The following is a 13,003-nucleotide window of genomic DNA, read 5'->3' as shown; positions in this document are numbered from 1 at the left end:
AATGCTTGTTTTTTCTTTGGTGTTGCTGGGAGGCCCATAATAAGTTGAATGAGGTTCAGAAAGTTGAGCTGATGTTATCAGTTTCAGCTGAAGCCTCACCCTTGTCCTGAATAACTCATAACTCTTTGGCTGCGTTACTATACTCACTCAGTATTCATTAATAAACTATGTAGCGTCTCTGCAAAACCACATCTCACACTTATTTGCGATCTGGAGTGAACAAAGCGTTCTCCAGTGCGCCACAGTAATCTTTGCCAATGAAAAAAAAATGGAGTATGTGTTTGCTTCCTACAAACTTACATTCTGTTAAAACAGAAAATCCCTTTTCTCTTTTTTTTAGTTTATATTTTTTTAATGCGAAGATGTAAAGAAGAGATCTTGAACATTATTCTTTATTTGAATTAGAATTAAGCACATAATGAAATACATCAAATACATCAAACCCAAATAAGAGCATAAAATACATTCATTACAAGCACTATTATTCCATAAAATATGCTTTAACATATAAAAGCTGGTAAGAATAACACTCAACACCAACTTGATAGCCTAATTTTATAGTATTATATGTTCTGTTGCTTTCTAAAACCCACTAACCCCAACAGGATCAGAAATCAAAAAGATATATGTGATCCATTAATTTATAAAATCATACATTCATTATTTATTTGGAATAAATGGATGGCAGCCAAAATGATGGCAGCCAAAAAGCACTTTCAATGTCATAAAAATTGGATCAATTCTATGATTTAATACAATAAATGGTGTTTGGCAAGAGTTGCACAGAAATAGATGTAACATTGTTTTGCAGGTTAGTTTGGATAAAGTTCAAGCCTCCAAAAACGGGGCGGGGGAGGGATTAAAACTGGCAAAGACATGTGGCATTTGAAACAACTAACTGGTTCAATTTCTCCATTTAATTCATCCTTAGGTGTCAGCAAAGTTCCTTGACTCCAAGTATTTAGCAATAACTTTGTTGAAATCCATTTAACATTTATGAAACACATATTTTGCACTTTACACAAAAACAAAAACAGTCTTTATTGTGTGAGCTGACTGGCAAGAATTGAGGCATGAGGTAAACAACAAACAGATTTCACTAAAAACGTTATTTCTCCACAACATCAATACAAATCCATGTGAAATGAACCAGATAAGATATCATAAGTAGTAAAAAAAAATTTAAAAAACGTAATCCCAAAGTAAGTTCTCCTCCCTTAACAAATATGCAAGTGTCGTAGCTAAAAAGTAAACAACGATAGGATACTTTCTGGTACAGTGTAACAGTCCAGTTAACAGGACAGTTCAAACATTTATATAGAAAGGTATACACAAAAATACAAAAAATATAGTATATTGGAATAATATGTAGTTCTGTATATGATATAATACAAACACAAACTATGACCTTCAGTCTAAATGTAATATCTTCTGAAACATGTGATTACAATCTCACTGTCTGCATGCTATGCCATCTTTGAGTGCTTCATTGTGCCTTTTGAAACTACAGAACCTAAACAATGACTGAGGAGGAGTGCAACAGTAAAATATTTATATGAGGTCCTCTTTGCGTCGGAGGAAGGTACAGCTTTTCTTGCCTTTTTAGGCTTCTGTGGGACCAAGAAGGGGACGCCCGGCAAACAGGGATGTAAGCAGAGACTCCACTTTTTTCTCTTGCACTGGTTTCTTCCTGAGATCCAAAGGACAGCTTAGTGCTCTGTTTGCTTTTTATCTGCATGTTGGCACATTTTGTAATGGGTGTGAATATACTTACAGTTTGAACATTGCCCACGCACACAGAGACAGCACTAGCAGGGCAATAATGGCAACAGCGATGTAAATGTACACAGGTATGGCATCCCATATGGCATCTGGTTCAGGTGTCACGTCTTTCTGCTCTATAATAAGCACACAAAAGTAAAATCAGGTTAGAGAACAGCTGCTCAGCTTCGATGAAACACATCAACAAAACGCTATAAAGTGAGGTCAACTAAAATCTGTATAACTACGAATCAGCACAAACAAACTGTCCAATATATAAGATCTGTATTTGCACAGTTTGCAGACAGAACACGCTCTCCATGCATTGTCCAAATTTTAAATTTCTTGTTGCTTGCTGCCTACCCGTGACTGGATTAGCGGGAAATAAATGGACTTTTCTGTTGAAAAGCATAATTATCAGAAGTTGTTGTAGTAGTGCAATAGGAGTAGTAGTAATAGCACTACAGGGAGTGCAGAATTATTAGGCAAATGAGTATTTTGTCCACTTCATCCTCTTCATGCATGTTGTCTTACTCCAAGCTGTATAGGCTCGAAAGCCTACTACCAATTAAGCATATTAGGTGATGTGCATCGCTGTAATGAGAAGGGGTGTGGTCTAATGACATCAACACCCTATATCAGGTGTGCATAATTATTAGGCAACTTCCTTTCCTTTGGCAAAATGGGTCAAAAGAAGGACTTGACAGGCTCAGAAAAGTCAAAAATAGTGAGATATCTTGCAGAGGGATGCAGCAGTCTCAAAATTGCAAAGCTTCTGAAGCGTGATCATCGAACAATCAAGCGTTTCATTCAAAATAGTCAACAGGGTCGCAAGAAGCGTGTGGAAAAACCAAGGCGCAAAATAACTGCCCATGAACTGAGAAAAGTCAAGCGTGCAGCTGCCAAGATGCCACTTGCCACCAGTTTGGCCATATTTCAGAGCTGCAACATCACTGGAGTGCCCAAAAGCACAAGGTGTGCAATACTCAGAGACATGGCCAAGGTAAGAAAGGCTGAAAGACGACCACCACTGAACAAGACACACAAGCTGAAACGTCAAGACTGGGCCAAGAAATATCTCAAGACTGGTTTTTCTAAGGTTTTATGGACTGATGAAATGAGAGTGAGTCTTGATGGGCCAGATGGATGGGCCCGTGGCTGGATTGGTAAAGGGCAGAGAGCTCCAGTCCGACTCAGACGCCAGCAAGGTGGAGGTGGAGTACTGGTTTGGGCTGGTATCATCAAAGATGAGCTTGTGGGGCCTTTTCGGGTTGAGGATGGAGTCAAGCTCAACTCCCAGTCCTACTGCCAGTTTCTGGAAGACACCTTCTTCAAGCAGTGGTACAGGAAGAAGTCTGCATCCTTCAAGAAAAACATGATTTTCATGCAGGACAGTGCTCCATCACACGCGTCCAAGTACTCCACAGCGTGGCTGGCAAGAAAGGGTATAAAAGAAGAAAAACTAATGACATGGCCACCTTGTTCACCTGATCTGAACCCCATTGAGAACCTGTGGTCCATCATCAAATGTGAGATTTACAAGGAGGGAAAACAGTACACCTCTCTGAACAGTGTCTGGGAGGCTGTGGTTGCTGCTGCACGCAATGTTGATGGTGAACAGATCAAAACACTGACAGAATCCATGGATGGCAGGTTTTTGAGTGTCCTTGCAAAGAAAGGTGGCTATATTGGTCGCTGATTTGTTTTTGTTTTGTTTTTGAATGTCAGAAATGTATATTTGTGAATGTGGAGATGTTATATTGGTTTCACTGGTAAAAATAAATAATTGAAATGGGTATATATTTGTTTTTTGTTAAGTTGCCTAATAATTATGCACAGTAATAGTCACCTGCACACACAGATATCCCCCTAAAATAGCTAAAACTAAAAACAAACTAAAAACTACTTCCAAAAACATTCAGCTTTGATATTAATGAGTTTTTTGGGTTCATTGAGAACATGGTTGTTGTTCAATAATAAAATTATTCCTCAAAAATACAACTTGCCTAATAATTCTGCACTCCCTGTATACTAGAAAGTCTGATGTCTTTGTGAGTCTCTCTCTAAACCAACTCCAGGCCTTAAATGGCTAAATGACCTCCTCAACATGTCTTGCCTGGTAATGAACTCATCATTTGACTCAGGTGTGTTGACCTAGGGTGATATCTAAAACCTGCAGGACCCTCGAGGCCTGGAGTTGCCCACCCCTGGTCTAAACCAACCAACTGGATCTCAATGAAAGACTCTCACACGAGCACACCAATAAAAAATTTTATTCTGTGAAACTTCATAGGCCAAAAATACAATCGTATCCTGCATACTAATGCTTACAATCATAGTCTGAACAGATGTTTCTAAGTAGCAGTTGAAATGATGTAAAACAGGACAAGGGAAGGTCCATTTTATGGCATGGTTCAGCGACTATTTACTTTATAGAGGCCACAATAAAAGGTTTGGGACACAACTGATCCTCCACATTGTATACCACTGCTCTGGCCTTAAAGTGCCTTTCAGATGTAGAAAAATGTTACATCTTACAAGCTGCATTTTATTTACCACCCGTTGCTATGTTGAGATGTCAATCATTATATTCACAGTACCAAGAAAGGCTGAAATGTCTCTATATCCAAAAGAGGTAGACACAAAAATAAAGTGTGGATACATATTATGATTTTCAGACTTTTTTTTCTCATGTGACCTACTCAGTCTGCTGCTTTAATGGCAGTATGATGTAACAACAGAAAGAAAAAAGAATTACACAGTCAATTAACACAACAATCTACATAAATTCTAATATTCCGTCTTTCATTGGATTAGACTGGAGATGTTCTTTTTTGTGTGTGTTTTGGACTTTGGACATTGGATTAATACTTTTGCAACATTAATTTGTCCAACATGTTATAAAATATTGTGCGGAGCCTGGATGTAAATGATCCTTCAGCTTTTCCTTCAGGGGACTTTCCAATCGTGGCTACAAAAAGCAAGAAAAAGAAGAAATCAGAACATTGTTATGCATATTTCGCTACATTGGTTGTATTGACATAAATTGAAACGTACTGCATGCTTGAATGAGATAATCTTAAAACTTACTATTTCTTGGTGGCGTCAGGATCTTCCAGCTTGAAATCAACGTGACTACTTTGAGGGCTTAGCAGGACTTGTTGCTAACAAAAGAAATGCTTTACAGCTTAGTTTGTAAATCCTTTACTTACAGGAAACACACTTTGAACAGATCGCTTAGGAATATGAGATGAAAAGTAACACTCAGGAATTTAAAGCCTTAATGCTGAATCGGTCAACTAATCACTTTGTGTTATCCAACATCATGTAGTAGCTGTGGCTCAGGAAGTAGAGTGTGTCGTCTTCTTTTTAGTAGGTTAGTGGTTCAATCACGGGCTCTCCTAGTTCGCATGTTAAAGTCTTCCTGGGCAAGACACTGGACCCCAAAACGCCCCTGGTGCAGTTGTTGGAGTGTAAACGTTTGTTTAGGGGCTTGTAGCAAGAAAGTGCTTTGGGTACCGAAGTTTATAACAGAGACAAGGTAAGAAAACTGTCTCCTATCATAGATGAAAGTATATCACATCGTGTTTTATTCTAAATATAGCACTCAAAATTAACATATGTGCCACCTTATGCAAAGTACAGACCTTAACCTTTTAGATTCAGTAGAAATCCATGATTTTACATACTGTACTGTACTTTATTTGCTATTTTTATATACGGTCCCTCTTCTAGTTAAAAGCAGCTTTGATTAATATTTCACAAAAGTCAAGAGAGAGCTTAGCTGTTTCCGATATTCCCTTTGCAATATTTTGCTAGTAAACAGCAAAATATTGGCCTTTTTCAGCTGTATTTAGACTCGGTGAAGAAAGGACAGGAAAGTAGGGGCAGAGAGAGAAGGGGAAAGACATGCTGCAAAGGGCCGTGGGTCTGACCCGAACCCGGACTGGCCGCTGTCAGCTGTGTGGCATGTGGCCGACTGCTTAATGCACCGAGCCAAACTGGCGCCTAATCTTTTGTTTTTTTAGTATAAATGTCTTTATTTTTTCCAAAACAGGCAGTTCCAAGCTTTTGGCTTTTGTTATGTTTAATGGGGGGGGGGGGTTGAATGAATGAATGAATGAATGACAGCTTTATTTGTCGCAAGCAGGTTGCCCTGCAGCGAGATGGTAACCCCCCCCGACCTTACACACATAACACAGACATCACATGGGATTACAAGTCGGAGATCGGTAGCGTTACAAGAAAAACACTGAAATGTACACAACATCGGGAAGGTACAAGAGGAAAAAAAGAGACCTCCACTCATGCTGTGCTTCCATGGTAGGACAGCACGAGAACAGGAAACAAAAAAACTCCTCTGCACAAAAAAGCACATAAATGTCCACAGCACAACATTATGGAAGACATGACAAGCCACAGGGATGGGTAGGGGATGAGGAGTAACCCCAGGCAACACAGCAGCCATCCTGCGACGGCGCCGTCATCTCTTCGACAGCACGGGCCCGGACCCGCCTCGTGTTCCCAGGGGGCAACAAGCATCGAAGGCGTTGGAAAGGGAGGGGGGATGAGTGAGTGCTTATCAGTGTAAGTGTATGTGTGTGCGTGTCCATAGTTCAGCTGAGACAGTTCTTTGCTTGTATTTGTTTTGGGTTTTTTTTTTTAGCTTTGGCTTTTTGTATTTTGATTAGTTTTTTTTTTTTTTTTATCCCACTGATACAGCACTCAAAAAACTTACCTTTTATCTCTTTGGAACAGTCTTTTATAGAATTATAATCAAGACTAAACAAATATTCCTACTGCATTAGGAAACCAAGAGTGCCACTTGCCAATATCAGTTACAAACTCATCAAAAAATAATGGCTTTTTTGTGTCAAAAGAAGAAATGATATGGTTTTTAAATGAAAACCTGAAAACATCCAGTACTCCAGAGAGCCAAAAAATAAGACGTTTTTGTGCGAAACATTCTTACCTGGTCGGCATACTGGATGGCTCCAGTCACTCCAGTAGCTCGTGCTCGCACAGTACTTATGCACCTTAGACCGAACCCTGAAGCAGTGGGTCTTGTTGATGTCGATGGACAAACTCAGGCTTGTCCGACCTCCTGTCAGAGATTCTGTCTGTCAATGAAAAAGAGAAAGTAAATAATTACTACAACAACAGAGTTAACAGACCCAAAAAGTACTTAAGTTTTGATGAGTTTCGTCATCTTCATTTCAGTTTTATGACAGTTTAACTCACTCACCACTTTGCTGTCTAACAGTGTTAAGCAGCTGTTTTTGATCTGGAAAACCAGATTTATACTTCTTGTAAATACTGGGTCTTTAATGCAGAGTTCTGGGCTCATACCCAAGCTTAAGCACTGGGCATCTGACCAATTAAGGCTACACTGCTTTGTCAAGCAGACAGCTTTCAGCTGTGTCTCAAAGACTCGTAACCCTATTTTATTTTGTACTTCATGGTACACTTAAATTCCCATTGTAACCTCATTAATCTCCACTCAGTGATGGTCATGAGGATTTGTTTTAAAATTTGAGTTTTTACTTATTTTTTTATTGTTCTATTTACTTTAAAACACATCCATCCATCTTTTTTTTCTTGACCTTTTACTGTGGGATTAAAAATAATAATAATTGCATAGCAAAGCAAAACCACAGACTCTAATAGTTTCCACTTTTTAAAGGTCTATAAAACCACAAAGTCAAATTGTTAGCAGCTTTGTTATTAGCTGCCCAAAGCCACAGTGCCTGAAGTAATGTTAAGGCACTCCTTTCAATAAAAAGATATTTGATGAATGAAACAGTTTGCATGTTTAATAAAGCGTGCACAGCTAAAACAAACAAGTTAGTTTATTTTTTATACAGCTGTAAAGTGGAATGTCTAGAAGTACAACAAAGGAAAAATGTCAAATAAAATATTCTCCCACCTTTATGTTTTGTCTAGGTTGCTGTGTTAATACCAGTGATCTTGAAGTATTTTAGTGGTTTTGCTCTATTATTGTGTTTAAAGTCAAGTGTGTGGGAATGAAGTACCATGACCTGCCAAGTCATTCAAAACATCAGGAATGTGCTAATACCTACAGACAGCTGATAGCAGTGGCAAACACCGTGAATGACTTATGACTTGAGATTAATGTTTTCAGTTAAAGAAGACTCAAATCTAAATAAATATTAATGCAATTAAGCTTTTGCACAGAAATGATTGGAGCATTTCTAGAAATAAAGACAAAGTGAGAACGTGAATTTTTAAGGTGGATTTTTTGCAGTTTGAGATACAAAACTCTTCCCTGAATGTTTACACTCTCAAATCCTGTGTTTACTTGTTTTTATGCAATGCGTTCCCCACTTTTACATCCCCACAAACCCACTCAAACCAAATCTAAAGACTCTTTGCACAGCAAGGTATCTGGGAGGGAAAATGCTCTTGTGATACAGATTTGCCTTAGAGTTAAAAATAATATTAATAACAAAGCACATGTTGTATAAACCATACCGATGATTCTTTTCCATCAGGTCCTTTTTGATTGTGTTCCACCTCATATTCTAGACAGTGGCTAGGAACCTTTCCATCTGGATGTTCCCAGTGTAGTTCAAACTTGTCAGGACCTGTTTGCAGATGCAGTTTTTTTGTGGCTGCACACTTCACTGCATAAATGCATCAAGAACACAGGAAAACAAAATCAGCGATTGTGATAGCATGCAAGGAGGTATACAGATGTTGCGGATCTCGGTCAAATCAAAGTTGTGCAAGCGGTGAGTCAAAACTGGAGCAGGAATTGTATTTACCATGGTTCTGGATTTGCAGGGAGGCAAACGTTGGTTTTAGTGGCCCCTCAGGAGAGCTTCCATTTAAACAGAAGTTGATATCAGTGAATACAGGAAGCGGTACATCTGCAAATGTGCACCCTATCGTGACACCGCCTGATGTCTTGTACTTTGGGCATTCCTCAGCCTGTCCAAGTTCTTTGTGCCTGCAGAACAAACAGATCAGATAAGCTTCTGTATCCACATCCTGCTTTACATAATGTGACAACATCAAATCTTAATCAGTAAAAGACATGAGTAACTCAATACTGAGGAAATTCTTCCCACTAAGAAAAGTAAAAGATCCGCTGATGCATTTCAGCGTGAAGTGATCTTAAATGTTTCCACTGCAGTTTCCAGATAATTGCGTGGGTACGTGCCTTAACAAGATTTATTCTCATTAAACACTGCACATAAAAGTGTTGCCCGCTCATCAGCGGAAGAAGACAACTGGATTGTTTTCTCCTTTTATTCTCCGGAGGAAAATAACAGGAGCTCTTGTTTGTTTTGTGGTGTTCTTTTATAAACGTAAGCCTCATTAGCAATTAAACAGTGATGAAAACAGCACACATTATGAAAAGAAGCACGTTTTACAATCACTTTAGTTATTACACCATTTTTTGATGTACTGCCCTTTTTCATATCTTGTTAACTGGTGAATAGAAATCTCATCAAATATTAGAGAAAGTGGACAGATTTGTCTCAGGAAACAATTAAACAAGCTGATTATGTCATTAGCCGTTCCAAATGATAGTGGAATATTTTGTTATGGACCACAACACGAGCCAACAAAGCTCTGACGTGGCAGACATACCAGAAATATAGCTTTTGCAGGGAGTTGTCTGGTATCTTTTCACTTCTTCTCCACTGGCACTCTGTGTACTCCATGTTGTGGAACACACATTTAAAATCCAGGACTTCAGTACCCAAAACACCTAAACATGAAAAAAGAAAAGAATCAAATTAGCTATGATCTTACTAATACTCCTTTTCTGTAATCACAAATCTTATAAGCCTTGGAAGGCTGACCTGTGCTGGGAGGTTTCTGGATGACTTCAGTGTAGTCTGTGCTCTTGATCATAGTATCATTGGTGCAGGTCCCACTCAGCAAGGTGTAGATTCTCACTCTAACATCTTTCATCAGGTCAAACTGAGCGGTGTAGGTCCTTTTACTTGTCCTGATGCTCTGCAAAAGCACAAATGAGTTACTACATGCCAAAGTTTCCTGATCTACTGAGTTTTTTCTTATTTCATTTAACAAAGATGTGTAGACAGAGTTTTCTCCCACAAAACTTTTACCGTATTACTGAGGCTTGTGTAAAAAAAAAAAAAAAACAACAACAAAAAAAAACACAACTTATGCATCAATTTTTAGTAAGTCACATTATATCTGCTGTTTCATATTTTACTTGAGCTGTTTAAAAGATATAAAAGAGCTTTGCATAGTTGTCTAAACACGTCTCATTATCAGGCACAGTTGTCATGATAGGCGCAGATAAGCTCGTTCTTTCACTCATTGTAAGATAATGATCAGTGCGTCATACTAATTGTTACTGAGACATAACTAACAGCATTGCCTCACCCACATTAATTGGAAAAAGTATCAAGAATATGTTCTGTTTTTATCTTGTTTAGACATAGATGCTTGGGCATAAATACGTGGAAGTGCAATTAGGTTTATTTGGGAAAATTCCCACAAAATTGGGTTTAAAAGTACAGAGACACGAATCCCATCATGATGAAGCAGCTTTAAGAGGCTGTATGTTTGTGATCTCCGCAGAGTTACAGTCCTGCTGAGGTGCTTTTATACTGTAAAGTCACTTAAGATATCATTTCAAGTAAACATTTTATTGCTTGTAATTACGGTTATTAATTGGCCCATTACCAGAGCAGGTCATGTTCTTGAGAAAATCATTCTGGGAGGAGTTCAGGCAGGTTATGCGCTTCCGTGTAAGATCTGATAAAAAGACTAAGCACTTACAGCCCAGCTGTCCCGGTAGGTGTTGTAGTACTCCAGCTGATATCGTACTGAGCACTCTGTCACGTTAGGCAAGCTGTCTGGGGGATTCCATGTAATCTCCAGTTGTCCAAGATGCCCCGGGTCTGTTATTACAAGGTTCTCTGGAGGACTCACTGCAAAGGAAACAAATATTTGTAGAGTTTGTGTTTATGGGAAAAAAAAGAAAAAAAAAAAGCTTATTTTATATCAACAGTATCCAGTGGAATATCTCAACAAACTGCTGCCAAATGTAAAAATAAATCTCCTTCTGCATCATATTGCAGGATAGGCTCTTTCCTCAGAACTCCAGTGGCAGAGGGCCATATTTAAAAACATTGCATATTAAAGGAGAAGTTTCCGTTTTTGTCATTTCTATCAAGCAAAGTCTAAGTACATGAAAAACGTCTGGGACCAACCTGTAAGCCCATTGCAATACGTGCTCTCCTTCCAGGTTATTAAAAGCAGCATCAGTGTAGCTGTGTAAGTCAGCCTGCATTTTCTCGCCATCAGTAGTTTATCGAGTGTATATTCAAGACTAAAGAAAATAAAAATTAATTAGGATAAAAAAAAATACAAAAAGAATTCTGATAAGTGATCTCACTTCATAAATGATTTAATTAATTTTTTAAATGTCATGAATAAAAGTAAAATAAACACAAATATATATCTGTAGGTCTATAGGTTAAATCAAACAGTGCCAAACATAAAACGGTAAAATGTCCAGATTAATACTTACGTGATCGTTGGCTAAGAGCGCTGTTTTCCTGCTGCAGCAGGTTCGGGCAGAGCGCAGCAGACTGGCACAGCGTGGGTGGACTGATGCATTTATAGCCTCCCCGATTAGGAAAGTTTAAGACTACAAGTGAGGAAACCATCGAATAATAAACAGCGGCTGATTACTGTAAGTAATAATATCAAAATTAATATTCTCTTCAGTGGAAGTGCAAAGTAAACACAGATAGGGAGGAGTCTGTAAAACGATTAGATTGAACCTGTATGTAACATTTTGATAGAGATTAAAAGGTACTCATTACGCGCGGCAGGAAGGCGGAGAGAATAAAACCTAAGGATGCGTATGGCTTCACTTTACATGTCAAAGTTTATTTTAATTAAAACGAATCCTTTTCCAACCTGGGCTAACAATGACTGCTCTCTGTGAGCACTTGGATGTGAGACGAGTGTGCAGGGACCGTCTACAAAGCGCAATACAGAAAAGAAAGAAAGACATAACATACATAGAGGTTTTTTCCCCCCACAAAAATTACTTATCCTGATCACCTCACCAAGTTTTTTTTGTTTTGTTTTTTACAAAATACTATTTTGTACAAGTGGTCTTATTGTGGTGATATTTAGTATTTAATGTGTTATTTTTAATTAGTAAAATTCTAAAGTTATAAACTAAACACTAATAATAATACAGTGAACTTTTAATAGTATTTAATCATAAACATCTTTTGTTTTTGGACCATTGGTTTCTATTTTGTTTGTTTGTTTGTTTTATTCTATATTTTCAATTTTGGGGAGTTAACAGTAGCCAAGCAAGCGTAATACTGCTGGGAAAATGGAAGGGTTTGGGGGGGAGTTGGCTCAAGAAGGGGATGGAAGTAAAATCTATACCACTTTAAAACATGTGGCTCATGACCAGTAACAATTAAAGAAGCAGTCAAAAGTACCTACGTGGAATTTACAAGATGGCACACAGTTTGGGGTTGGATTCTTTACGTGTGTGTGTGTGTGTGTGTGTGTGTGTGTGTGTGTGTGTGACAGAGACGGGGGGTTAACAGAAAATGGTACAACCAAGAAGAAATTTATAAGAAAGTCATTTGATTAATACTCCTATCATTGCCATTACCAAAATCCTATGTTTAGCTTAAACAACAAAACTAACATTTTGACAGTGAATGCATGGCCAGCAGTGCTTGCCAAATGGCATACATTATACATACTTATATTTATTTCCCTACATCTTAAACAGTTTTCTGTCCCACAATCTCATTCAATAAAACAACTAGATGTTACAAATCCCTGATATTGCATTGTTTCTAATGCAGAAAGTCTTGAGGGTTGGTTACTATGAGGAATGTCTTATTCCTGCCTATTAGACTCCATCCCCAGATTTCACTCCATGTGAGTTTTCTCTTTTCAACACACTCCCAATTCATCCGGCGACCCTGCTCGCACCATTGCTCATTGTTCAGTTACAGATGCCTGTTGCCAGAGATGTGTTACTGCTCCAAGATAAAATCCTCCTCTGCCCTGTTGGACGTGACCCACCACATCATGATGGAGAAGAGCAGATTTGGCCTGTAGCTGTGACTGGGATCCACTTTCTCCCTTTTGCTGGTTGGGAGCAGCACCTCCCACTATGGGCTCTCAGGAGTCCACGAGTGACGTCTCTTCTACCAGGCCAGGGATGGGCAATGACAGCATCCCGTCGCTG

The 13,003-nt window shown here is 38.6% G+C and overlaps 1 protein-coding gene across 2 annotated transcripts; it reads right to left on the bottom strand.

The window, feature by feature from the left end:
* Positions 1-376: 376 nt before the first annotated feature.
* il13ra2 (interleukin 13 receptor, alpha 2) lies at positions 377-11,619 on the bottom strand. Of its 2 annotated transcripts, none has more exons than XM_084942213.1 (10): positions 11,300-11,617; positions 10,980-11,098; positions 10,546-10,697; positions 9,594-9,750; positions 9,379-9,499; positions 8,547-8,731; positions 8,254-8,405; positions 6,734-6,881; positions 1,775-1,898; positions 377-1,690 (listed from the first exon to the last, which is right to left on the bottom strand). In XM_084942213.1, the coding sequence occupies exons 2-10, from the start codon at positions 11,068-11,070 to the stop codon at positions 1,603-1,605; spliced, it is 1,218 nt and encodes a 405-aa protein (XP_084798339.1). In that variant the 5' UTR covers positions 11,071-11,098; positions 11,300-11,617; the 3' UTR covers positions 377-1,602. The 2 variants fall into 2 exon arrangements, with proteins under 2 accessions (XP_084798339.1, XP_084798341.1); XM_084942215.1 differs by lacking the exons at positions 377-1,690; positions 1,775-1,898 and adding exons at positions 4,003-4,732; positions 4,852-4,925 and having other exon boundaries at positions 11,300-11,619.
* Positions 11,620-13,003: the final 1,384 nt, after the last annotated feature.

Source organism: Perissodus microlepis, chromosome 10, assembly GCF_051167445.1.
Source record: "Perissodus microlepis isolate ML-2025 ecotype Zambia chromosome 10, ASM5116744v1, whole genome shotgun sequence".
Classification (NCBI taxonomy): Eukaryota; Metazoa; Chordata; class Actinopteri; order Cichliformes; family Cichlidae; genus Perissodus; species Perissodus microlepis.
This window is presented reverse-complemented; position numbering and strand designations above follow the sequence as displayed.

Bases quoted from the DNA above. Each gene is read 5' to 3' on its own strand.
- il13ra2 (XM_084942213.1), bottom strand. From the start codon at position 11,070: ATGGCGAGAAAATGCAGGCTGACTTACACAGCTACACTGATGCTGCTT. The intron at 10,698-10,979 runs GTTGGTCCCAGA...TTTCCTTTGCAG, and splicing joins GTATTGCAATGGGCTTACAG to TGAGTCCTCCAGAGAACCTT. The intron at 1,899-6,733 runs GTAAGAATGTTT...TGCTTATTATAG, and splicing joins CCATCCAGTATGCCGACCAG to AGCAGAAAGACGTGACACCT.